Raw genomic sequence first — 27,993 nt, forward strand, 5'->3', positions numbered from 1 at the left:
TCTCTCCTGCCATCCATCTCAACCCCCTGACAAACAGAGGCTAGGGACACCATTCCATCCTGGCTAATAGCCATTAATGGACTTATACACCATGAATTTATCTAGTTCTCTTGCATGCATTGAGCGCTACGGTGCAGAGAACATCGGTGCCGAGTGACCCTTCAGCACCACAGGCACTCCTAACGGAGAGTTTCTCTCACACAGGTTCTCCGGCACTGCAGTTGATTCATTCACTGGACCTACAGGTGTCACCTAACCTACAGTTACCTCTACTTGACACCTATTTTTTTCTGGATGTTTGCATATGGTCCGGACACCTGTCTCCGGCTGTATCTCACTTTTCTAGTGATGAGGAAGCCATAGTGCAGGGAGATTTTTCACCATACCAGTTCTTCCAGTCACAGAGCCAAATCAGCACTGGTCACAGAAAATCTAGGTCTTCGTTCATCAAAGACCTCCCTCCCTGGTATACAAACCCATGGATGGCCCCATCTATGCCCTTCCATGGTCAGTGGCAGTACGGGGTCCATAGGCACCATATAAGCGATTCCACTATGATCCCCAAGATGCCAAAAATAGGAGCAATGCCACCTCACCATCACCAGTGCATACGGCTACGAATGAGACACAACAACAAGCTGTTATTCCTCACTTTGAAGAACATGCTACACAGGCTTCCCCAACCCTTGTGGAGCCTGTATCCACATAGGATAAGGCTATACTGCCTCCCCCACCAACACTGTCGGATGACTTTTTAAAATTTCAAGACCACTTCAAAAGAGTCGCCAGTGAGTTGAGGATTAATCTGAAGGAAGTTTTCTGAAAACCAGCATGAGTTGACTGACATCCTGCAACCTTCCTCCACATCCAAGATTGCCTTACCTATAAATCCAGCCTTATGAATCCTGCCAAAACCATATGGCAGACACTGGCTACTAGCACACCTACCTGTAAGCGAGCTAACTGGAAATATTTTATTCCTTCCAAAGGGTCTGAGTTCCTTTTTACTCATGCAGAGCCAAACTCATGGGTAGTAGAGGTAGCTAACCAAAAGAACAAACACCAGTTCCCAAATCTACCCCGACTGATAAAGACATTAAAAGGTTGGATCTGCTTGGTCGTAAAGTATATGCTTCATTCAGATTACAATTCCGGATATCTAATTATGTAGCTGTTCTGGCAAAATATGACCACAGAAATTATGAGAAACTCATGGCCTGTACTGATGACATTCCAGGGGGCAAAAAAACATAAGTTTAAAGCCATAATCTCTGATGGACAAATCATCTCCCGTACCACACTACAAGCTGCGCTTGATGCTGCTAATAGAGCGGTGAGGTCCACTGCTACAGCAGTCACGATGTGTCAAGCTTCATTGTCTTCTTTTCCTTGCAAGGTTCAGAATACCATAGAAGATCTCCTTTTTGATGGTAAAAAACTATTTGCCAGTAACACCAATGATGTGCTTCACTCCATGAAGGACTCGAGAGCGACATTACGGTCTCTCGGTATCCAAACCCCTGCAAATAGGAGGAGATAATATAGAAACCAACCTTATCAACATCCATGCTACCAATAAGAAAAGGAGTACTTGTGGCACCTTAGAGACTAACAAATTTATTAGAGCATAAGCTTTCGTGAGCTACAGCTCACTTCATCGGATGCACTTTTTTTTTTTTTTTTTTTTTTCCACCAAATGCATCCGATGAAGTGAGCTGTAGCTCACGAAAGCTTATGCTCTAATAAATTTGTTAGTCTCTAAGGTGCCACAAGTACTCCTTTTCTTTTTGCGAATACAGACTAACACGGCTGCTACTCTGAAACATGCTACCAATGTATACGCAACAAAGTCATAGATCATATGAACAACAACGTCAGTGACCAAGATTTCAACATTGCCACACCAGTTCATTGGCTCCATGTCAACCCCCTCCCACTAATAAGCAAATCTGAAGATGTGACCGACGGTACAGAAAACATCATCCCTACTTCAGTGTCCATTTTCCCCTCCCCCCATCCCTTTTCAGGGACCCCTCTCACAAACAACTGCTCCCCAAGAGGTGCATCACCTCCTCCAATTAGGAGCAGTACAACCAGCGCTTGACCAACACAGAGGAAAAGGGTTCTACTCCCATTACTTTTTAACACAAAAGAAAACTGGGAGATAGTGATCCATTCTTGACCTCAGATGCCTCAATACATTTGTTAAATAAAATAAAATAAAATAAAAAAGGAGACTCTTGCAACCATAATTCTAGCACTGGAGCAGGGAGATTGGGTTTTCAGCCCTTGACCTGCAGGATGCTTATGTTCCTGTGACCATATATCCTGCCCACAGAAGTTTTATTCTCTTTGTTTTGGGCTCACAACACTACCAGTACAGGGTTCTACCTTTTGGCCTCTCGACTGCGCCTTGTGTCTTTTCCAAACTCCTCGCAGTCATAACAGCTCATCTCAGAAGGCAGAGAATCATAATTTTTACTTACCTCAACAACTGCCTTTTAAAAGCCAGGACCCTTCAAGAAGCCATTCAATCCACACAATGGATAGTCCAATGTTTCCATGCTCTTGGCCTGGGAATGAACAAAGAAGATCTTCACTCACTCCCACCCAACAACTGGAGTTCACAGGAGCACATTTCGACTCACGCAAAAGAATAGCATCTCTCCCACTCCATCTTTTTAATATTATCAACCTTTTTGTTCCCAAGCTGTGCAATAGTCCACAAGTGGCTGCAAAAGCTTGCCTATAACTCCGAGGCCATATGGCCTCTTGCACTTTTGTAGTCAGGAATGCTCACCTCTTCATGAGGTGTTTCCAAAGCTGGATTCCACTGTCTACAGACCGAATGTCCATGGTCTGAACAAACTTTTATACATACCTCCCAGAGTCTAGGACTCCCTCCACTGGTGGACATTGTCTCACAAACTTTGCTCCAGGGTCCCCTTTCTACAGGATGTCCCATCGGTTGTCTTAACTACAGACACATCCCTTATGGGATCGGGAGTACACATGCCCCAATACACTGCCCAGGGGCTTTCATCTCCTGCTTAGATGTCCCTTCACATCAACGTCTAGAACTCTGAGCAATACGCAATGCCTGCCTACAATTTCTCCCCTTCATACAAAACCAACATGTCAGGATAATGACCAACAACATTGCCTGCATGTTCTATGTGAACAGGCAAGGGGTGGGGGTTTGATCCCACTCCCTTTTGTACAGAACAAATGAAACAATGGAACTGGTGTCTCAGACACAATGTCTAAATATTAGCTGCATACTTACCGGGCTCTCTCAATACCATCACAACAACTTCAGCAGAAGATTTCCCATAGACCACGAATGGGAACTTAACAAGGACATAGTACTAGACATATTCCACACAAGGGGATATCCAACCACAGACTTTTTTGCAACTGCAACAAACAAGACATGCCCAAGATTTTGTTCCAGAACAGGACTAGACAAACACTCCTTGAGGGATGCGTTCATGTTCCCATGGAACACCTACCTAATGTATGCATTTCCCCGATACCACTCATACACAAATTAATGATAAAAATATGAACACACCAAGCCAGGGTCATAATGATAGCCCCACATGGCCCAGACAGGCATGATACCCTTTCCTTACCAGGATGTCGCTTTCCACACCCATCTCACTACCCTCCACCCGAATCTCTTGTCTCAACAACAGGGTCTACTATTCCACCCCAATTTAATCACGTTACACTTCAAGGTTTGGCTCCTTCATGTTTCTCTCATGCCAAGCAAACTTGCTCAGAGCAGGTTCAAAATGTACTCCTTCATAGCACAACAAATTCTACATGCACCACCTGCCTTTATAACTGGACAAGATTTCCACACTGGTGGGATGTCACAAACACCGTTCCTTTTTTCTGTGCCTCTCCCGCTAATCCTCGACTATCTGTTAGGGATTAAATTCTCTGCACTCTCCCTGAGTCCCATCAAACTCCACTTGGCCGCAATTACAATGTTCTATGATGCCATCGATGATAGGATTATCTTTACTTATCCCATTACTAAGCAATTCCTTAAGGGACCCCAAACCCTATCCCAGACATCAAACCGCCTAATCCATCTTGGGACCTCCCCTTAGTCTTAACATGCCTAACCCAAAACCATTGGAACCATTAGCCACATGTTCCCTCCTACACCTCTCTATGAAAACTGAGTTTCTGGTAGCGGTTGCCTCTGCGAGATGCACAAGAGAATTTTGCAAAAAAGAAAAGGAGTACTTGTGGCACCTTAGAGACTAACAAATTTATTTGAGCATAAGCTTTCGTGAGCTACAACTCACTTCATCGGATGCATTCGGTGGAAAATACAGTGGGGAGATTTATATACACACACAGAGAACATGAAACAATGGGTTTTATCATACACACTGTAAGGAGAGTGATCACTTAAGATGAGCTATTATCAGCAGGAAGGAGGGGGGGAGGAGGAAAACCTTTCATGGTGATAATCAAGGTGGGCCATTTCCAGCAGTTAACAAGAACGTTTGAGGAAGAGTGGGGGGTAGGGAGGGGGGAAAAATAACATGGGGAAATAGTTTTACTTTATGTAATGACTCATCCACTCCCAGTCTCTATTCAAGCTTAAGTTAATTGTATCCAGTTTGCAAATTAATTCCAATTCAGCAGTCTCTCGTTGGAGTCTGTTTTTGAAGTTTTTTTGTTGAAGGATAGCCACTCTGAGGTCTGTAATCGTGTGACCGGAGAGATTGAAGTGTTCTCCGACTGGTTTTTGAGTGTTATAATTCTTGACGTCTGATTTGTGTCCATTTATTCTTTTATGTAGACACTGTCCAGTTTGACTAATGTACATGGCAGAGGGGCATTGCTGGCACATGATGGCATATATCACATTGGTAGATGCGCAGGTGAACGAGCCTCTGATAGTGTGGCTGATGTGATTAGGCCCTATGATGGTGTCCCCTGAATAGATATGTGGACAGAGTTGGCAACAGGCTTTGTTGCAAGGATAGGTTCCTGGGTTAGTGGTTCTATTATGTGGTGTGTGGTTGCTGGTGAGTATTTGCTTCAGGTTGGGGGGCTGTCTGCATGGCCCCAGAGTATGCCAACATTTTTATGGCTGACTTAGAACAACGCTTCCTCAGCTCTCGTCTCCTAATGCCCCTACTCTACTTGCGTTACATTGATGACATCTTCATCATCTGGGCCCATGGAAAAGAAGCCCTTGAGGAATTCCACCATGATTTCAATAATTTCCATCCCACCATCAACCTCAGCCTAGACCAGTCCACACAAGAGATCCACTTCCTGGACACTACGGTGCTAATATGTGATGGTCACATAAACACCACCCTATATCGGAACCTACTGACCGTTATTCCTACCTACATGCCTCTAGCTTTCATCCAGATCACACCACACGATCCATTGTCTACAGCCAAGCTCTATGATATAACCGCATTTGCTCCAACCCCTCAGACAGAGACAAACACTTACAAGATCTCTATCATTCATTCTTACAACTACAGTACCCACCTGCTGAAGTGAAGAAACAGATTGACAGAGCCAGAAGAGTACCCAGAAGTCACCTACTACAGAGCAGGCCCAACAAAAAAAATAACAGAATGCCACTAGCCATCACCTTCAGCCCCCAACTAAAACCTCTCCAATGCATCATCAGGGATCTACAACCTATCCTGAAGGACGACCCATCACTCTCACAGATCTTGGGAGACAGGCCAGTCCTTGCTTACAGATAGCCCCCCAACCTGAAGCAAATACTCACCAGCAACCACACATTACATAAAGTAAAACTATTTCCCCATGTTATTTCTCCCCCCACCCTACCTCCCACTCTTCCTCAAACGTTCTTGTTAACTGCTGGAAATGGCCCACCTTATCACCACAAAAGGTTTTCCTCCTTCCCCCCTCCTTCCTGCTGGTAATAGCTCATCTTAAGTGATCACTTTCCTTACAGTGTGTATGATAAAACCCATTGTTTCATGTTCTCTGTGTGTGTATATAAATCTCCCCACTGTATTTTCCACCGAATGCATCCGATGAAGTGAGCTGTAGCTCATGAAAGCTTATGCTCAAATAAATTTGTTAGTCTCTAAGGTGCCACAAGTACTCATTTTCTGTTTTGCGAATACAGACTAACACGGCTGCTACTCTGAAACAGGAGAAATTGCAGCACTCAGGGCAGATCTGCCCTACACCATATTTTTAAGAACAAAGTCCCCCTACGCTTACTCCCCGAAATTTGCTGAAGGTGCATTCATCTTTCCATGTCAATGAGCCTATCCATCTCCCTACCTCTTCCAAAACCACATGCAAATTCCTTTGAATCTACGATGCACACTTTGGACATGTGCAGGGCTTTGTCCTTCTACTTCGACAGGACTAAAACCTTTAGGCGTTCCGACAAGCTATTCGTCCCCATTGCAGAATGCTCTAAGGGGTCATTTATCTCTAACCATTGACTGTCCAGTTGGAAAACTGGATCTCGAATTGCATTTGTCTCTGTTATCAACTATAAAAGATGACTCCTCCTGCCTTTATCAGGACTCACTCCACCAGATCCATGGCAGCCTCAGTGGCCTTTCTACATAACATCTCCCTTTAAAAACATTTCCAGAGCTGCCATTTGGGCTTTTGAAAATACGTTTGCAAAACATTATGCTCTTACACAGGGACTCATCACCAATACACATGTGGGCAGAGCTTTTCTATCTACTGCATTCCTTCCAGATCCAAAGTCTCTACCTCCTTGAGAGATACTGCTTTTCAGTCATCTACAGTGGAGCACCCATAGGGACATCTCTCTCTCGAAGAGAAGGTTACTCACCTGTGCAGAAACTGACGTTCCTCAAGATGAGTGTCCCTGTGGGTACTCCACTCCCCATCCTCCTCCCCTCTACTTCGGAGCTGGGGTGGCCTCCATTGTAGAAAAGGAACTGAGGAGTTCAGCTGTGCATCCGCACTATTAAGACAAGACTGGTATGTGAGGCAGGCTCCGTGCATGCGTGGCCTATACGGGTACTGCTGTAAAAATCTCCTAACAATGGCGCAGGGGAGCAGCAACACCTACAGTGGAGCACCCACAGGGACACCTCTTGAAGAACATCAATTACTGCACAGGCGAGTAACCTCTTCTTCTTCCTGTGGCCCAAGCCTTTTTGTTCAGGCTTACTTTTTTAATAAGGGTGTGAGAGCTAACATCTTGTGCAATTCCTTTGGTGTGTGGCAAATAGTAAATCTCCTTGAAAGGGAGGAAAAGTAATCACTTCATCCCCTTGGCCAGGTAGGATATCTTTGCTATCACTAGCACTCAGAAACATTGTAGTGGATACTTTATAAATTAGAAAATAAAGGAAAAAATAAACTCTATTTTAAACAGTGTAATGTAATATGCTGTTAGGATCATGAGTATGCAATGACCTACTCTGTGCTTTGGGTAAGGCAAAGCAGATGTCCTCTGAGTTACAAAAGTATATATTATAGTGATAATGATATCTGTTAAATGGGAATAATCTCATTTAGTTACATCACTGGATCACCGGAAGTTTAATGAGTGTAAAGTGCTTTGAGATCATTTAAATGTAATTTCCCATCTAACTACAAAACAATATTGCTGTCATCACATAATAACATTGACATATTACATGTTCTTGGGATGTTGCCTTAAGAATATGTTCTCAGGAGGGCAGAACAGGGAAGGGAAGCTGATTGTTTTTGCTATCCTAATAATGTAAGAGCTTTACACTTTAGGTGTGACATGAGAAGCTGAAATGCATCCACTGACATAAGTAAACTTTATACATACAAATGAATTAAGATGAACCTTTTCTTAAGTTCTTAAATGCTTTTAAGAACATAGCTGGAAGTTAACGAGAACTGATATGAAACACAGACCTCTCACTGGCTGATTACAGGTTAACTCAGGGGAGGACATAGCCATACACATTTTTAAAGGAGATTAATTACTTAGGGCCTGGTTTGAGGAGTAACTAGGAATGATGAGGATGAAATTAAGAAAAGAATAAATCAGGCGGAATATTAAGAAAATGTTCTGAGAATGTGTTTGGTAAGACTGGGGGGAGGAGGTCCTTAGGGCCTTAGTAAATAAGTCTGGAAAAAAACAGATATTATACCCAAGGGGACAATCCTGTATTGACAAAGAGATGAATTACATGAAATTAAGAGGTCCTCTAATTTCCATATTGTGACCCCTTCCTCACATTGGTGAGCAGTTACTCACATGAGGAGTCCCACTGAACATGAGTAAATGCTCATCCATGTGAGTAAGAAAATCACACTCTGTTCCTTGCATGATATGAGCCAAATATTTATTTTTAAAGGTCATTAACTATTTGGATGTTAATATTATTTGCCAGACCTGTCTATTGCTAGAACAACTTAATCAAATACATTCAAATACATTGCAATATTTTTTAAAAGTTTGGTACTTCATGTCCAAAATCTATTTGGGGTCCAATAGAGCACAGTATACACCACTGTCTTCGCTGAGATCCCCCCATTCCTCAGCATTCTGCACTCATTTTTACCCTTGCCACTGGATTGACTTAAATGGGTTGCATGAGTATAAAGAAGGGTATAGTCCAATATAGTCCAATATCCTTTTAAAGTGTTGTTTGTATAAGTCCCTTGCTGGGCTATTCTGATATTACCCATGATATGAATATTGAAAGCAGTTAATGAAAACAGTTTACTGGATTATGCATGCATAGCACAGTAGGTGGTTTTACAACCATCAATAACACAGCTGCTCTGGTGACCAAATAGCTTAGTCTACACTCTTCAGGACATTGTGGTCAGCAAAAAAGAGATATTTCTGGGATGTTGTTCAAGTGTGCACAAAATGCATGGAAAATCAGAAATATTCTATGGCTCCTGTCTTGCACTTACCGTTACTTGTGCAAACAATCCCCAATGTTGTGTTATGAGTCAATGTGACTACTCCCCTGAGTAAAGAGTTTACAAGATCAAAGCCAATACCACTTTGATCTAATGGGGTGGTAGGATTGCATTAAACTTTTTTTTAAACCTAAATAAATGTACCTCTGAGGCTGAGTCACCGTATGGAAAAGTTTGATCTCAAACAAATTTTTATCAAATTGTAAATCTTAACTGTGGAACAGTCAGGGCCGGCTCCAGGCACCAGGGAAGGAATCAGGTGCCTGGGGCGGCCAATAGAAAGGGGCAGCACTCCGTCAGTTATTGAGGCAGCACGTCCGGGTCTTCGGTGGTAATTCGGCGGTGGGTCTTTCATTCCCTCCCTTCCACTTCGGCGGTACTTTGGTGGCAGTTCAATCATTTTGGGGTTTTTTTTGCCGCTTGGGGCGGCAAAAAAGCTGGAGCTGGCCCTGGGAACAGTATAATGGTGCCAGGATGCTCCCAGGGCTGGCCCTAGTCCAAATGGAAGCCCAGGTGAGGAGCGTCTTTGGCATCCCCTCCCATTTGGTTAAACTTTTGAATACGTTTTTTATTGCATTTATAGCCTATTTCATGACTTTGATGCATGATTTGCATGCGTGATTCATCTCTGTCATAGAAGATGATAAATTTGCACACTAGGATCTGTAAATCTTTATTTATTCATGCCATATATAAGCAAATAAAAAAAATAATTTCCTCTAAGAGTCTAAGCTTACGGAAACTTTTAAATTTTAAGAATAACTGAAATGTACTAACATCGATAAATTGAACTGTTCACCAACATTGGGTGGACCAGTATTAAATAGTGTTACAGTAGGTGACGGCCTTAGAATGTTAACCCTAGTCCTTTAGTTCAAAAGGTCACTTTTGCACATTTGCCCTCACAAAGCATAGAGTCAGAAAGATCCAAAGACTGGTCAATGGAATTTTCAAGCAATAAAATAGCAAACAATGTCAGGTTTCAGAGTAGCAGCCGTGTTAGTCTGTATTCGCAAAAAGAAAAGGAGTACTTGTGGCACCTTAGAGACTAACAAATTTATTAGAGCATAAGCTTTCGTGAGCTACAGTGTCAGTGTCAGTCAAACAATGTCAGTGTCTTGTCGGCCATCAAAGATATGTTTTAATGAGCCTGAACTTTGAAAAGCTGTGCTCACCACTCATGACTGTGACCGGCAACATGAGCAGAATCCTCAAAGCTATTCACACATTAGGAAAAGTATCCTTCAGTACGGCATCATGAATGAACTTGAGAACTTGGAGTGGAGAGTGCTTCCCATTTGGCAAAATGTGATGGATGTTGTCCAATTTAATATCTTTATCACTGACATCTTAACTATTCTCCAGGTGTCAGTGTCCAATGAAGGTCTGTAAAATTGTTTAAGAGTGTTTTCCTGTCTGCTGGCATACAAAAAAGCCCCCAGGTTTTTTCATGATGCTTCATTTGCCTGAACCTTTCTTCGATGGACACTTGAGCAGTGTCAATGAGCGAGCAAAAAACCTACCTCTTGAATTTTTCTTCAGAACTTCCCATCATCTCATCTCTGCCCCGTGTAACCAAACTGTCTCTTCTGCGGATGAATATGAGTTTCCTTGAAGAAGGGCTCAACTCCTAAGTTTTCTACCATTTCTTTGGCAGCAGTGATGGCCTCTTCAATTCCATTGTCACTGTAGGCCACAACGAAATCAAGGCAGCTTCTCATCAAAATAGTAGCGGTTGCGATGTCCATTGAGTTTGTAATACCTTGCTTACAAATGATATTTGGAACAAGATATCATTCCAAACCACAACTGAGACCAGAAATTGGAGGACAGTTATCTGGTTTGCCAGGCTTTGTGCTTTGGGTCCGACTCCGGCTTTATTGGACCGTGCCAGTTCCATCAGGGCGTTGTAAACCTCAGTCACTTGGTACCTCACTGGCCTTACCCTGTCAAGGCAGCTCTTCCAGCGAGTGTCACTTAGGGGCTTCCTAGTCAGATTTGTAAGATTGTCCATGAGCATCTTTTACTTGATATCTGATGCTGAAAGCAGGACATCTATCCTTTGCAGCACTCCATCATCATTTTAGGAGGTTTGAGGACAACGTTGTTCTCAGGAAGGGTCCACCAGATTCTACAAAGGTCCAGAACATTCTAGGAGGTTAGTGAAAAATGAATCCCCGGAGGGAATACCTGAAGCATGCAACTTCAAACATGCTGTTTCCCCTTTGGTGCCTTGCAACACCAAGCCGGTCGCCTGGGTCCCCTGCCCCCATGACAAGCACACATCAGGCGTGTCAGAGGTCCCGCCTAAACGCAACCCTAACGCGGCGGATGGTCGGTGATCGGTAGCGGTATTGTACTGTACAGGAGCGGCAGCAGCCCCCGCCTTTGGCTGCCCCCTGCGTACATTCGCTCCATCCTTTCCGAGCCCGGCTCTGCAGCGGACCAAGCGGAGGGATCCCGTGAGCCCAGCCCCGCCGGGCACGCGGCGTCTCCGGCCCGGGCCTGCTGGCCGCGCCATCTCCTGCATCTCCCCGTCGCGCCTGCGGGGCGGCCGGCTTCGCCCGCTTCCTGCCTGGCTCCGCTTTAGCCGGCTGGGAAGGTGTGAGCGGCGCCGCCGGGGACCCGGCGGAGGGGAACAAAGCGGCGAGGCGGCGGCCAGGAGACGGCCGCGGGATGGCAGCGGCAAGGGGCGCGGGGCTGCTGGCGCTGTGCGGGGCGCTCGGTGCCTGCGGGCTGCTGTGCGCCGGGGCGGCGGGGCAGGAGGCTGCGGCCGGGGCCAGCCGGCGGCGGCGGCTGAGCCAGGAGGACGGCGGCGTCTCCTTCGAGTACCACCGCTACCCGGAGCTGCGGGAGGCGCTGGTGGCCGTGTGGCTGCAGTGCCCCTCCATCAGCAGGATCTACACCGTGGGGCGAAGCTTCGAGGGCAGGGAGCTGCTGGTCGTCGAGATTTCGGATGACCCCGGGAGACACGAGCCTGGTAACTGCCACCCACCCCGCGCCGGCCTCTGCGCCCTGCGATCCCCTCTGCATTAGCCCCGCGAGGCGGGCGGGAGGGACAGGCACTGCCAGGGCCGCGGGGATCGCGTCAGTATCGCTTACAGGGCAGCGGGCATCGCGGCAGGCTTAGCACTGCCGTGGGGAGATCGGCATCGTGCCTAGCCCTGATGGGGAGACAGGAAGAATACACATAAGAGCAGGTTTTCGGCCATAGGAATGCGGTAATATTAGTACGGGTGGGGCAATGGCAGTCGTGTAATATTGGGACTGTGGAAATAGTAATTAGTATGTCAAGGCTACACGAATCATTGAACAATTATTTCTTATCGGCTATAGGGATCATAGACTAGGCATAAGAGCCCTTGTAGCGCTATAGACGGGATGGAATGACCCTTACAGTGCTTTAAAGGTCCAAAGCCCCCTACTAACATTATTATTAAAATCTTTGCTTTGCTAGGAGGGATAGATATATGGAAGCTCCTACCCTCAACCTTCAGTTGGTCATGTTTTCAATTTTATCGTTAAAATGAATGCCCTATCATTAACATCCACTAAAAGTAATATTAGAAATCCTACAAAACAATGACCCTGGTAGGGGCTGAAAGATCTCCCTTTAATTCTGATTTATGAGGGAATACCATGTGCAAGCATATTGGAAGGAAATTACCTTCTTTATTTCCTGACCTAAACAGACTTGCAATTTAAAATCTAACATGTCTGTTCAGAAATCTGGGTCACCTTTGAGGGTGTAAAATGCTGTGTTTTTCTGTGGGAATGGTAGAAGCACATATTGTTACAGCTAATGATTAGCAGTTGCACCAATTATATTTTGTGGAGAGCAATGAACACCTTGTTATTATTTGTCCTTATCTTTTGAGATAGTTAAAGCAGGTGATTACAACTGACCTTTATAGTATATTGGTTTTATACATATACACAATGAATTTCTAATCAGTGCAAGTTTACTCATTTGTATAAACATTTATTTCCAAATATTGTATTTTTAAAGGGCTAATCCTGAAAGGGGCTAAGCAGCTGAGGTCTGATATATAGTCCTTTGCAGTCCATAGGAGTCTTTCCATTGACTTCAATAGGTTTGGGGGCAGGACCCCCTGCCTTAGCACTGATTTCAATGGGAGTTGTGAGTGCTGAGCACCCATCAGGTTCAGGCTCCACATGATTTGAGCTTTATCTTTAATTATCTTTTTGACCTCAGGTAATTATACCCCTGCCTGGCATTCTTTGCAAGTTGCATTGCTTTTGACAGCACCATGACTATTGATAACCATGTTAAAAATGAGAGGTGGTAGGATATCTGACATAATAAAAAGACAAATAAGGGGAAAATACAGTATAACAATAGCATAGTTTTGGAATGGAATATAAATACCAAAATTGGAAATGAGTTAAAGTATTTTATCATTGGTGTTGGGGCCATCTTGAAGGCAAGCATGATATTTAAAATAAATAGTAAGTATCATTGATTATTATTATTTAATGAACTCATTTGAATGATGTGCAGATGTTACTATGGCTTTCTGAGAGTTATTGCTTTTTATTATTATGTATGTATCCAGCATTCATTCAATCTATTTAAAATAGGAAGAAAAAGACAATTTTACATATTGTGGTTTTTTTTTTTTTTTTTTTTTTTTTTTTTTTTTTTTAGGGTGGTGGGAGAATATAATTCGCATGGAAGCTCTGATCCTGCCACCTTTGAACTCACCAGAGGCTTTGCTACTGACGTCAGTGGAATCAGGATCAGGCTCAATGTCAGTTCCTTACTTCGTCCTTTAACCAAAATATTTTAATGGACCACGGATAGGGAGCTTTCTTTGGGATTGATCCTGCAAATGACTGCAATGAACACTGTAGATGTTCACCACCCCACAGGAGGATCCCCTTATTGTAATTAAAATGTTCACACTGAACATATTGTTTGAGAACCTCTGATTCAAACCAGACCTTGTGTAATACAACATATCCGAGCAAGTTGTAGCAGCCAATGCTGAAAATGTGTATTTTTTCCCCTACAGATTAACCAGGATTTAAACTGTGAGAGTTTATTGTTGGATAAAACCTTTAAGGTCTGATCCTGCAAGGTGCTAAGGCACCTCTTGAGAGGTGCTGAGCTCCCTTTACCTTCAGTTGCACTCAGGAAGCACTCGACATGTTGCAGGATTTTCTTAGTATGTCTAGAGAATAATATTTTGTATCTGGATATATAGAGTAACTAAGGGCTCGATCCAAAGCCCATTGAAATAATTGGATAAATGACTAATGACTTCAATGGGTGTTGGATCAGACCCTGACTGTCTAAATACTATTAATGGGCATTTTAGAAATGTGTTCAGTAATAATAAAAATGCTAGAAAGTTTCTTCAGATTAGTAAACAATGTCCCTTTTTAGTTTCCTATGTATGCCTTTGTGATAGCTATAGCAAAAGAAATGGAGCCCTGTATCAACCTTGCCAGCAAAGGTGAGTATGATTCTGCAACCCTTACCTATGTGAGTAATCCTTGCTTACATCAGGAGTCCCTGCTGAATGCTTTAGAGGGTGAAGACTAGCCACATGAGTAAGGATTATTCATGTAATTAAGGCTTGCAGGATCAAGCCCTATACGATTTATTTTAATCTATCATTAAATTACGATTTATAGAATTTTGTGGCGCGCTATGGAGTTGTGATCCAGCCTGTACTTACAATAAAAATACCCTGAGTCATTGTTTTTTTTAAAAAACATAGTTGCCAATAGGGCAGTGATCTGCAGAGAGCTGATAACTGTAGAGAACTGATAAGACTGCTAGGCTACACTTTGAATTATCCAGTCAGCTGCTGCAGCAATACAAACATTTTCTGTCTGGGTACATACTTCAGAAAGTTCACATTTCTTAAAGAAACTCTGATTATACCCTTGAGTAGCATCTCTTTATAAGTAAAAGCTGGACAGAATCTATTTGTGTTGGTTTTAATGATCGTGAAGGAATAAAGAAGCGCCAATCAGTACACCCTTTGATTTATTGTGTGAAGCTGAACCAAAAGGTTGGTTGCCAGCTTTCTAATGGCACAAAACCGAACACTCTTGCCCCGCCCCTTCTCCAAGGCCCCACCCTGCTCGCTCCATCTCCCCTCCCTCTGTCGCCTTGCTCTTCTCCACCCTCACTCACTCGCTCATTTACACTGGGCTGGGGAGGGTCCCTTTTTGATGGGACATTCTGGTTGAAAAACGGATACCTGGTAAACCATAATCTTTGTCAAATTTTTTATATATAAACACACATCACCAGACAGATGTCACGTAAACAGGCATCAATATCTGCACACAGTCCAATGTGCATAAGAATGTGCACCAACCTGTGGTTTTAAGGAATTATTCATGAAAGAAAACATTTAATTTAGGTGCAATATAAGAACAATGTGAAAAATGGAAAGGACATTTATGTAAGCATGTATTAAATTACTCAAGCAACTGAATGATTCTTAAGACCTCATATTGCCTGGGATAAATATAAATTAAGAGGTTTTTTTTCAAAACCATAATATGCACATTGGAAACAAGAATGGCTCCTTTAGGAACAAGTTTGGTTTCTTGCATAAGTGTATGAAGTATCTTGGCAATCCTTTAAAAAACCAGATTACGCACTCAGAAACAAGTATGACTTTTCTGAGATGTTCCCCATAGATCTGCTAAATGTTAAGGTAGGAGAATGCCAGAATTTACTTTGCCAAAAGTTTTCAATTGTGAATTAAGACTATCAGAATGTGTTGCATTTTGTGCAATCCTGAATACTATACATTTAAGCGATTTAGAGTGAAATGTTTTTCTCTGACTCTCTTATGATTCATGACCATGAGATTGGATTCTGATTAAAAAAGGAATTAAATGTACTTTTGATGGTGGCAGTTCCTTTTTGAGTACTACCAGAACTCAAACAGGACAGTAGAGCCCATTGCCACTGCCAGAAAAGGCATGGCTGAATAAGTAGAAGTAAAACCAGGAGATGAAAATTCCTGGAATTCCAGCAAACAGTTTCAGATAGAGAGGGGTGTCAATACTGGTAGCATCAAATCAGCAGTATGCTCAAGGAGATGACTTGGAGATCTCCAGCTGAAAGCAAACCATTGATCTAGAAGGGCAGTTTTATTGCTGTTAAGGTGGTGGAAGCTGAACCCAGTCTAGAAATGATCAAGGACATTGTTTTGGGAGAATTGGTTAGGTGAGAAAAGACAGCTTTCTCCAAGCTCTTGCTAAAAAGGTAAAAGTGAAGATAGGACAGTAGGCAGTGAGGTGTGGGAAAATTCTGGGCAATGGTTGGTGATATAGTATGCCTGAGACTATCAGGGAAGATAGAAGCTGACAATAAATAACTGATTATTACTGTGATGGGGGATAATGGGTGAAAACCAGGCCCTATTGAAGTCAATGACAAAAATCCCATTGACTTCAACAGGGCTAGGGTTTCATGCAATGTTTCTTGCCTCGTTTGTAAAATGCTTTGAGATCTTCAGATGAAAGGTGCTATATATGTATGAAGGGAACCTCCATATTTTATTATATAGACGACCTTGGTTGAGAGGCTAAGGAGGTAAGATGAAAGGAAAAAAGTATGGCATTGCTTTTTCTTTAATGTTTGTATGTACTGTCTCCATCTTGTGTATGAAAAAAGCATTCTGTTTATTAATTAAACTAACAAAACAAACAAAAAAAATCCAATAGTATTTTGCTGTAATTCAGTTTGCAGGATAAATTTGCCTATTGTTCTAAGGATTTTACGGGTTTCCCTTCAGTTTAAAAAGAAAAACTGATGGGCTTAACCTCTGGAAATACGATTTCCATGGGGACAAACACAGGTAGATGTGGATGGAATCTTTGTGACTGGGGATAGCCAAACCCTATGAAAAGATTTTATCTGGTAATAGCAGTGATATAGAGGGGCTGATCTTACACCATTAAAGTCGATGGGAATTTTGCCATTGATTTCAATGAGAGTACGATCAGGTCCATATCATCCAAGAGAATAGGTTTCTGGGCCCTATAACCATAACTTATACAGGTTTCAGAGTAGCAGCCGTGTTAGTCTGTATTCGCAAAAAAAAAAAGGAGTACTTGTGGCACCTTAGAGACTAACAAATTTATTTGAGCATAAGCTTTCATGAGCTACAGCATCCGATGAAGTGAGCTGTAGCTCACGAAAGCTTATGCTCAAATAAATTTGTTCGTCTCTAAGGTGCCACAAGTACTCCTTTTCTTTTTGCATAACTTATACAGTTAACTAATAAAATATTACTACAGCATTTTGTGACTAAAATTTAAGTTAATAAGTAATCAAAAGCTATTTGAATTGGTTTCTCAACCATTAATCTTCTGATCCTAGTCCTCACTGAGGCAAAGCTTTTAGTGATTTCACCATGAATTTTGCCTGCGGAAGGAACAAGAAAGTGCAGGAACAGGAACTAGTTCTGTACCTTATTGCTCTGCTTAGTGTATGTGAGGAAATGGGTAGGCTGGGGCAAAGGTGTCTCTGTGTCTAAATAAGTGGCCTGATTTTTTCAGAAGTGCTTAGCAACCAGCAGATCCCATATGGGTGCTTAAATGTGGATTAGGAGTCTAACTTCTGGCATCCATTTTTTGGCAGTCTTGACCCTAAATAACAAAACTTAAATGTGGGCACTATAGTTATTTGCACCTGCAAAATTTTAGGTACACAAAAAGAAGAAGCCTCTTTAAAGCTGGACTAAAAATCAGGCTTACAATATATTTTAACAAACCAAGCAAATAAAGCTACTGCCAGCCAGCAAAAAAGCTCATACCTGCTGCTTAAGATGTCATCAGAGAGTCTATTTCACAACTGTGACATCAGGAGAAAATACAACCTTTTCTCCCAAAGGTTGTAAAGTTGATAGTGAGTGATAGATTACTTGGCAAAATTGCCTGTAACATTAGAATTTTACTGCCTCATAATGGTCCATTTCATAATGCTTTTAAATCAGTTTCTACATTTAAAAGACTCTACACAAATTTTAGAAAAAATGGTGATAAGTTTTATCATACAAAAAAAAAAAGCAAATATGGGGAGGACAGAATCTCTTTAGCACACTGTCTGAGTAATATTCTGTGCTGTGTCTCCTAAGAGATTAGCACAGGAGGAGCGGGCAGAGGGAAAGGAGGGGGAAAGGTGGCTTTTTGCCACCTTTGGGACATATGTGCTGCGGTGGGGGCTAAAATGCATCCAGCATAAATTAAAGCAGCCTATTTTAATTTATGGGAGCCTTTCCCCTGGCTGCCTATGGGCTGTACAGCAGCCAGGAATCCCTTGGTCCACTATCTCCTACTTCTAGGCCCAAACCTACTTGGGGCTTTTGAAAGGGCACATAAATTGGATTTTCCTATATTGAGGAAATTCTCCCTTGGCCCATTATGACCTGTTTAAAGCTGCTATCTGCTGCCGGAGTGGTGTATATGGACCAGGGCAGGGGCTAGACCTGGGCAATATTTATGTCCGGTTCAGCAACACCAAAATGCTTTGCAAATTTATTAAGATTCCACCAAATTGTTCATTTAAAGGTCCCAGCTTCCCCATTTAAAAACAAAATCAAAATGTTCCATTTCAACATTTTCAAAATGAAATTTCAGTTTTTTGGTTTGAAGTGAATTTTGTTTCAAAATTTCCTTTAATGTTTTATTTTTTTAAAATAGAAACATATTTAAAAATGGTCCAAATTGAACAAAATAATTCATTTAACTGAACTCAAAATGATTTTTTAAATGTTTTTGATACACTAAACATTTGGACAATTTTTGTTTTCAATCCAATCTGGAATTATTTTTTTCCCCGAAATTACCATGATTCACTCAGCTCTAGCAGGGACAAGGATGCAACCTGTGAATTTAATTAAAATACTTCTTAAAATCTTGACTGAATTGATCAGAAGTGTTTAAAACATCTTACAGGAAAACTTTGAATTAGGCAATAATGAATACATCATCTCAGATTAATGTTGAAATGGAAACCACTTAAGCCTCATTTTCTTGGTTACCATGAAGTCATCAGAACATCAGATATTATTATTTATAGCTTTATTGATTATAGTTAATTGCACTTCATTGTATAATATTTTGTTCTTTTCTGTTTCTGTCTCTGAGTCTTTCTCCATCTAGAAGTAGAAATCCCATGTGTTATTTGATAAGATCTATTATTATCTCCTGTTTTCTCATTATTATTATCTCCTGTGAAGCATTAATGCAAACTGAATGTGGCAAGTGACTTGTTTTTAACACTGGACATTAGAGAAAGGCTCATTTTATTATATTTTTAATGTTTAAGTAGACAACACTTTTTTAAGTGATAGTGTTTAGCATTATCTTGCTGCAGAGAGGTCATGGAGAACATGGGGCCAGTCTCCTGTATGCAAGAGTACCGATGGTGGAAAGTGAGGTTATATTTCTCCCAGTGCACTCAATAAAGCTTGGGAGATTACAAATACAGTAAAGACAGGAACACAAGGAATATACTTATGATGTATCTGGAGCATAAGAGGTGCTACAGAATCACCAAATTACTCCATATTTTCTCTGTAATTTGTTGTTCAGTTTGTGCTTCTATAGTAGCTCATCATTTGCAATTCTCTTTAAACATGTGCCAGCCTTCAGCTAATCCCCCACAATGACTCTTTCCACCTTCCTGTTTCTTAGTGCTGATCTTCCCTCTTCTTAACTGGGACACTATTTCCACCCCACCCCCACCCCTTCCCTACTTTCACTGAAAATAATTCCAAGGCAAACATTTTTGTTGTCAAACAGACACACACGTGCTCTGAAAATGGTACCACTGCCAGAAATATCCATTCTCATTCTCATTTAAAAGAAAGCACCAGAACTTTCTGGGGGGAAAAAATCAACCAAATTCTGTGAGGTGCTAAGTATCTGTAGCTCCTAGTTAAACTGGAGATTTGTCTTTATAGAAATGAAATCCCACAATAATACAGGCACAGATCATACCCAAGGATCTGCACCCGGATCTCCTTTGTGTGTGTGTGGAAAGGAAAAGGTTACTATCTCTGTGGAAGTCCTCTCCTCCTTCCCACCCACCCCTGCAGAGCACTCATTCAAGAAGACTGGAAAAGGGCAAATACAGTGCCCATCTATAAAAAGGGAAATAAGGACAACCTGGGGAATTATAGACCAGACATCTTAACTTCTGAACCCGGAAAGATAATGGAGCAAATAATTAAGCAATCAGTTTGCAAACACCTAGAGGATAATAAGGTGATAAATAACAGTCAGCAAGGATTTGTCAAGAACAAATTGCGTCAAACCAACCTGATATCTTTCTTTGACAGGGTAACAAGCCTTATGGCTGGGGGAAGCAGTAGATGTGGTATATCTTGACTTTAGTAAGCTTTTTGATACTGTCTCACATGACCTTCTCATAAACAAACTAGGGAAATATAACCTAGATGGAGCTACTATAAGGTGGGTGCATAACTGGTTGGAAAATCATTCCCAGAGAGGTTTTCAGTGGTTCACAGTCATACTGGAAGGGCATAATGAGTGGGGTCCCATAGGGATCGGTTCTGTGTCCAGTTCTGTTCAATATCTTCATCAGTGATTTAGATAATGGCATAGAGAGTACACTTATAAAGTTTGCAAAAAGAAAAGGAGTACTTGTGGCACCTTAGAGACTAACAAATTTATTAGAGCATAAGCTTTCGTGAGCTACAGCTCGCTTCATCGGATGTAGCTCACGAAAGCTTATGCTCTAATAAATTTTAGTCTCTAAGGTGCCACAAGTACTCCTTTTCTTTTTGCAAATACAGACTAACACGGCTGCTACTCTGAAACCTGTCATTATAAAGTTTGCGGATGATACCAAGCCGGTGGGGGGGAGGGTGCAAGTGCTTTGGAGGATAGGATTAAAGTTCAAAATGATCTGGACAAACTGGAGAAATGGTCTGAAGTAAATAGCATGAAATTCAATAAGGACAAATACAAAGTACTCCACTTAGGAAGGAACAATCAGTTGCACACTGGGGGTCAGAGTGGATCACAAGCTAAATATGAGTCAACGGTGTAACGCTGTTGCAAAAAAAGCAAACATAATTCTGGGGTGTATTAGCAGGAGTATTGTAAGCAAAACATGAGAAGTAATTCTACCGCTCTACTCTTCGCAGATTAGGCCTCAACTGGAGTATTGTGTCCAGTTCTGGGTACCACATTTCAGGAAAGATGTGGACAAACTGGAGAAAGTCCAGAGAAGATCAACAAAATGATTAAAGATCTAGAAAACATGACCTATGAAGGAAGATTGAAAAACTTGGGTTTGTTTAGTCGGAGAAAAGAAGACTGAGAGGACATGATAACAGTTTTCAAGTACATAAAAGGTTGTTACAAGGAGGAGGGAGAAAAACTGTTCTTCTTAACCTCTGAGGATAGGACAAGAAGCAATGGGCTTAAATTGCAGCAAGGTTGGACATTAGGAAAAACTTCCTAACTGCCAGGGTGGTTAAGCACAGGAATAAATTGCTTAGGGAGGTTGTGGAATCTCCATCATTGTGGATTTTTAAGAGCAGGTTGGACAGACACCTGTCAAAGATGGTCTAAATAATACTTAGTCCTGCCTTGAGTGCAGGGGACTGGACTAGATGACCTTTTGAGGTCCCTTCCAGTTCTATGATTCTATTCGTTGAGTGAGCATAGGTGCTGGAACTAGGGATGCTGGGGGTGCTGCTGCACCCCCTGACTTAAAGTGATTCCGATCATATACAGGGTTTACAGTTTGGGTCAATGGCTCTCAGCACCACTACTATACAAATTATTCCAGTGAGTGAGTTGTGTTTTTTTTCTTTCTTAGGGGATTTTTTTCAACTTTTGTGCTGAATGTAGTTTAATTTTGTAAGAAATGGCAACTTAATTGCTTTTGGGGAAAAAACATTACATATTTAGAAAGTTTTGTAAATGTAGAGGCATTTTCCTTCAAACAAAATGGGAAAACCGTTTTATCAGAACAAAAAGTGTATGTGTGGGGGTAGGTTCAATAATGCTGTCCCCACAAGGCCCATCAAGCAAAGGGAGAGAGCTAGACGTTGCTAAGCATTATTTTACTTTGTTTTTAAACATTTGTGAATTCATCCAAAAGTTTTATTGTTTGTAGTTTAAGAGTACTTTTAAAGTTCAATTTAAAAATGGAAGTGTGTAGAGCACGTGATAATTTCAAGAGCCAGACTATGTGCTGGGATGGACTTGCAGAACTCCCACTAAAATCCAGGGGCCGTGAAAAGCATATTCATTTGCAGAGTTTCAACCAAAGTGAGCAATTTAGGACTCTGATCCTGCAAAGACTTACACACGTGGTTAACTGTATGCATTAGGAGTAGTTCCATGGAAGTCATTGGGTCTACTCACCGTGTGTAAGATTAGGCCTGCACATAAGTTTTTGCAGGATCAGGGCCTAGTATTTTGACTCCCCAGTTATACTTCTGGTCAAGCTATTTAATTATCTCAATTTTTATTCAGATCATAATGAAAAAGGGATCATAAAGCCATATTGGCAGCTCTGTATGCTACTTGGGAAGCCCCTAGGCCGGCATATGTCTTAGGGGTTGAATCCAACCATTTTACTGCCCCTTTACTTTGCTGGAGCAGCATAAAGGGGGGACAGACTGTAGCCAAGAATCAGTGCCCAGATCTTCAGAAAGGGCATTACTTTGCACCATTGACTCCAGTGGGGATTTTGCTAGAGAATTCATAAAAATCAGGTGTAAGGCCTAGCATACTATGGAGAACTGTGAGTTGTCTGTTCAGAATCAGCTATTGATAGTCAGATGGTTTTTGAAAGAGTTGATTACATTGACTTGGTTTCTCATGGGTGATGCAGTTATCACTACCTCTGCATATCTGCAGAATTCATTAGGGATTTCTAACAAAAAACAAAAGGCAAGCCTTTTTGTGTCATTGACTTGCACAGTTAGAACAAACCTGGTGTTGTACGGTAGTTAGACTAATGTGAATTCCAGGTCATTAGTAGCATGAGTTTTATAAAGTGTGATGATTTTCTAAGGCCTCATGAAGCACTTGATGAAAAGCAGCAGAATACAATTGTTTCACAGAATATGATCTTGCTATTGTGTTAATTCTGCTTATCTGAGAAATTTACTGAAAAATTTAATTCCTTTTATCCAGGAGCAGTTCTGTATTCCATAATTTCTTGATCAGTTTCTCAATACTTTAGTTAAGGCACGTAATGAGACATGAGGCCAATCCCCGACAGTCTGGCCTTCATATTTGCTGGCATGAACAAGGGGGGTACAAGTTTGTGTCTGCAAAACTGGAGGACAAGTTAAGCCAGGCAACCCAGTCTGGAAATTTGGCACTATGCATATAGCCATGCAACGCATTTGTGGTGAGGTAAAGAAACAAACAGTATTGCTTTATCTGCTTGCTTTGGGCTGTATGCTACTAATAAACCATGTATGGTACTTTCTGACTGGGTTCTCTATATGGTAAATTCTTAATCATTGATCCAATGACCTTTTTCTTAGCAGGATCTCTTTAAACAAAATTCTGACATGCATGGCACCATAGAGCACTAACAAAGGTATGTCTAAAGCTATACAGTGGGGAAGCTGGAGTACACTGAGAAAGGGGATCGTAGCTACCAAATTTATGTGGAATCAAGAAAAAGAAGCAAAAAGAAAAGTGTGTAACTTAAGGCTGCCAATCCAGTTAATCAATATGATGAGTAGAAGTACTGGGCATTGGTGAAGAGGATGTACTCATTTTGAAACAAGTTCCTGGGAGGAAATTGTTGCCCCATTGAAGTCAATGGTAAAATTCCCATTAAGTTCAGTGGGAATAGGATTTCATTCCCAGTCTCTGGGAACCTACTTCAGAGTATCCTGGGTTGAGTGAGGGCATCTACGAGAAGACAGTGGGGACTTGAAGGGATTGAGACCTGCATGGTACTGAGCCCAGAAAATAGAATGGTAGCAGGGTTTGTAGGTATTTTTTGCAGTGAAAACAACATAAATCATTGTTAGCTCTTAAGACAGATCTATATGTTGAGTAAGTACTGACATACTGTGGATGAGTGGGTGGGGGTTCAGGGTCTCGACAGGATCAATAATCCCAAACATATGAGCTGATTTACCCAGAATGCCTTTAGGGTTACTGAAGGAGTGCATCATGGAGTGGGAGCTTTGCCATCCTATGGCTGGTGTAGGGGATTGAGGACGGGGCCTTGCCTCACCTCTGAGATGTCTAATATTGGCAAGAGTGCCAGATCGACTCAACTCCTTGTTGCTACTGTGTTTAGGCCCTGCCCACAGAGAGAAGGCTTCCTCTGTCCTTCCTTTCTTTTTGTGTACCCATGTAGGGCTAGCCAAATCTTGTCATTGGCAAATGACAGGATGTTTGTTTGAGGAAGCACTGCAGTATTTGATCCAACATGTGGCCATATATTAGAGTTAAATGTAGATAACAGTAAATGGTCAGAAGAGATCTGTAAATCATAAATCCTTTGGAATGCAGTTCTAGGACAGTACACTTTTTTTTAAAATTAATTCAACAACAGTGCTGTTTGATCTTTTCCCAAAGCCAGGGAGACTTTTATAACCGTATAAACCTTAGTCAATGTTAGCAATCTTATTTAATCTGGCCCAAGACCTTTAATCTGGCCTGTTTGTTTATTCATAAACTAAATCCTGAGATGTAGGCTGAGCTAAACCAAGAAGCACCTTTTATGTGGAAACATTCATTGTCATGGAATATAAGATGCCTAATTTGCAACTATATAAAGACCTTGGTCTTACTGCAGAATGTGCATATGGTCTAAAGTACTCATCATATGCTGTAGGTGCAGATCTGCATTAAAGTCAGATAGAAAGAAGTTTGATCTGGTGCGACTTGGGCCCTTTGGCTAATATTTAATGAGGTCCCAGTTTAATATCTGATACTTTTTCTTTGGCAGATCCGTCTTTGCAGGAGTGTGAACTTTTATGTGCTTATAGGTTTTTCTGTATCTAAATGTGATCCTGTAACACTAATTTGTGACTGTAACTGACCCTTCTTCCGATCAGTTCTCTAATCACTACACCCCCACAAAAAAGATGTAAAACAAAAATAATTTAATATTTTTACTCTACAATAAAATTAAGGTTGAGAAAATAGAAAAGAGGGCAAAAGATTTTAAATGTTAATAACTTTCACCTCATGTTAATGACTGATAAGTAACAAGTATGAATTGTTGAAAGTTTCTTTCAGGAAATTTCTAGATGTAAATCATGTAACTTGAATGACCCCTTCATAAAGGAATAGGATCCCACACTGAGTTATACATTGCACTGGTTCACAGGCATGAACTGCATCTTCCCAGCACATGTATCTTTTGTAATAAAGAATTTTAAAACTTTTCCAACAGGAAAAGCAGAAAGCACTTACTGGTTTTGGCCAATTCTATTTTTTGGTCATAGTGATAGAGAAAAAAAGCTAGGAACATAAGCAAAATTCAGGTGGATCTAGGGTCCAAACTTGTACTCCTTACTCAGGCAAAACTCTTTCTTTAATGGTAGATTTATCTATATGAGAAATACAGGATCAGGCCTTTAGATGCAGATTTTAAAATGGTCCATGCTAGCTAGGGCCTGACTTTCAGATGAGTTGAAACTCCATTTCATGTCAATGGGAGCTGCAGATAATCAGCACTTTTGAAAATCAGGCCAGAGGCACACAAATCCCAGTGACGAAAAATGGGACCTTGTGCCTGACTCATGGGTATCCTTTTGAGAACATGCCTCTTTCTATATCACAAAGGAAGATTTGAACTTTCAGCTGTGGTTTGGCTGTAAGCCCTGTGTATGGGACGTTGTTGAGAGCCACAATTCCCTTCTCATTTGCTGCGGTGGGGTGGGAGTAGTAATTTACTCCTGGCCTATACTAGCAGCAAATGATGACAACCCTTGTGCTGGCTCAGCTACATTGCTTGGCACGTGAGAGAGAGGAGCCAAGTTTTTCCCCGCCCTGCCCACCAACTCTTTGAGGGGGATTAGCAGGTACACAGCATCCTCCTCTTGAACACTTGTCTCCATAGCCTGAGCAGGAATATAAGGAAGGTTCTTCTGCCTTAAGTCCCTATATGATCAGGTAGTTCAAGTCACAATCTAGCCCTCTATATTTGTGGAACACTCAATGCTACCTTGATGAGTGCCATAGAAATACCTATAATTAAACAAACCACCAGATGGAAAGACAAAAACTTCACCTGATGCTTCATGTGACGATCAAAGTAAATGAAATTCTGTAGCTGTAGGCAATGCAAAATGAAAATGCACCTGGTTGCATCAGACCCTTGACTAGAGAAGTTTTAGAGCAGGGAGGCTCTTTTTGACTTGAAAATTGAAGAATTGCCTGAAATAGATGTTGCCATGGTGACAGAGGATTAGCAGTCTGAGACTGATTTCATTGGTCTGTTACTAGCACAAGTTGCTTGTTTGAGTAGCATTAATATGTTGTCTCCTGCTGCTTTATATGCCGAGACCATCTGGTGTTGGTTGTATTTAAGGGTGCAGTTCTGTTGCAAAAAGAATTGGCCAATGTGATTTGATTTATGTTTAAAATGCAGTTTATAAGAGTAAAGAAAAGTAAAAAGAGTACTTGTGCCTTTAACATATTCTAAAAAGTCACAGCATGCACAGTAATAGAGAATGAGGTGCCAGTTCTAGGCAGCAGCATAGAGAATTTCTGAGATTTGTTTAATATTCAGTCAATGCACAATTTAAAATATTCACTGCAAAACATGTACTCCTGCACGTTTCTTTAGGGCCTATGTGTTTGCAACCACATTTCCCTTTTCAAAAGGAATTCTTGTCAATATACACTGGAAGATGCTTTCTAGCTTGAGAACCGTACATGAAAAGTCCTCAATAAGTGCTAAGTGTTATTATTCTGTGTTAGAGTAAAGCATATCAGTTTAACTTTAAAAAACAACAACCCATAACTAACTTACTTTTGGGTTCATTTTTTCAAGAAGGAGTCAGTGCCCATTTTATTTTGGAATGAACCTGCAGAATTCAAAAACATTTTAAAATATTTTTAAAAAAGAGAAGAAAAATAATATAAAATCCCAAATACCATTAATCTGTTAACAAGCATGAATCTTCTTTTGCCTTTACCATTGTCTGCAAGCTCTAGCATGGAAATTGCTATCCTCTGAAGAGCTGATTTACCTAAAACATATTTATAGTACAGTACTGATTTACATAGGATGCGTTTGAATTTCCATTGATTTTTTTTCCTGGTGATTTATATCATAGCATTTAATTATTCCCAAGACTATAGGACTAGATGAATGAATCAAGCATTGTCAAATTCAGAATAAAACCAGCTCCCATAGAAAGCTTAGCATTACAGTTTTGAAATGTACTCTTTGGCCCAAACATTGTGTGAATTTACACCCTTGGTGTCAAAGTAGGATTGCAGGGGGAGTAAATCAGCACAGAATTTCATCCTCTGTAATGTATTGAAACCAATTTCAGTCTTGATTATGAACATCTGATAGAAACATTTTCATATTCTAAACTTATTAACAATGACACTTCATAATACTACTTTGCACTTTGATCTCAATGCATTTTACAGAGGGTAATCACTTTGACTTAGTATGCAATAGTGCAGTTACATACTAAAAAGGGTGTCAGAGCTACTTCACAAATCCTTACTGTTAAGCCTTCTTGCTGAAGTTTTGGCTTTAGTGCCAAAATCATTTTTGATTATAAAGTACATTTGAAATACAAGGCCTTATAGTTAAGCCTGTTGATGATTTACATAGTAACAGGTGCTCTGTTTTGTCTTGAGAAGGCTTTAAAGAGGATCATCTTTGATCCCTATTGTATTGACAACTCAGTCCTAGCATTATTCCTACTATATTAATTATAAATTTTGACTTCTAGTGTATAACAGCAGAAGGTTATATTTTGTTATCTGAACTTAATTTATACTTAACTGCTGTAGTTCTAGAGAAAATAATCTTGGATTGTTGATTGTCAAGATTGAAATCATATT

The 27,993-nt window shown here is 41.1% G+C and overlaps 1 protein-coding gene across 1 annotated transcript in view; it reads left to right on the forward strand.

Moving 5' to 3' along the window:
• The first annotated feature begins 11,266 nt into the window (after positions 1 to 11,266).
• CPE (carboxypeptidase E) overlaps positions 11,267 to 27,993 on the forward strand; it is an 80,343-nt gene continuing 63,616 nt past the window's right edge. The window contains exon 1 of the mRNA XM_038399268.2: positions 11,267 to 11,917. Within this exon, the coding sequence (XP_038255196.1) occupies positions 11,614 to 11,917 (304 nt within the window). The 5' untranslated portion in view covers positions 11,267 to 11,613. The remainder of the gene's footprint in view (positions 11,918 to 27,993) is intronic.

Source organism: Dermochelys coriacea, chromosome 4 (assembly GCF_009764565.3).
Source record: "Dermochelys coriacea isolate rDerCor1 chromosome 4, rDerCor1.pri.v4, whole genome shotgun sequence".
Taxonomy (NCBI): Eukaryota; Metazoa; Chordata; order Testudines; family Dermochelyidae; genus Dermochelys; species Dermochelys coriacea.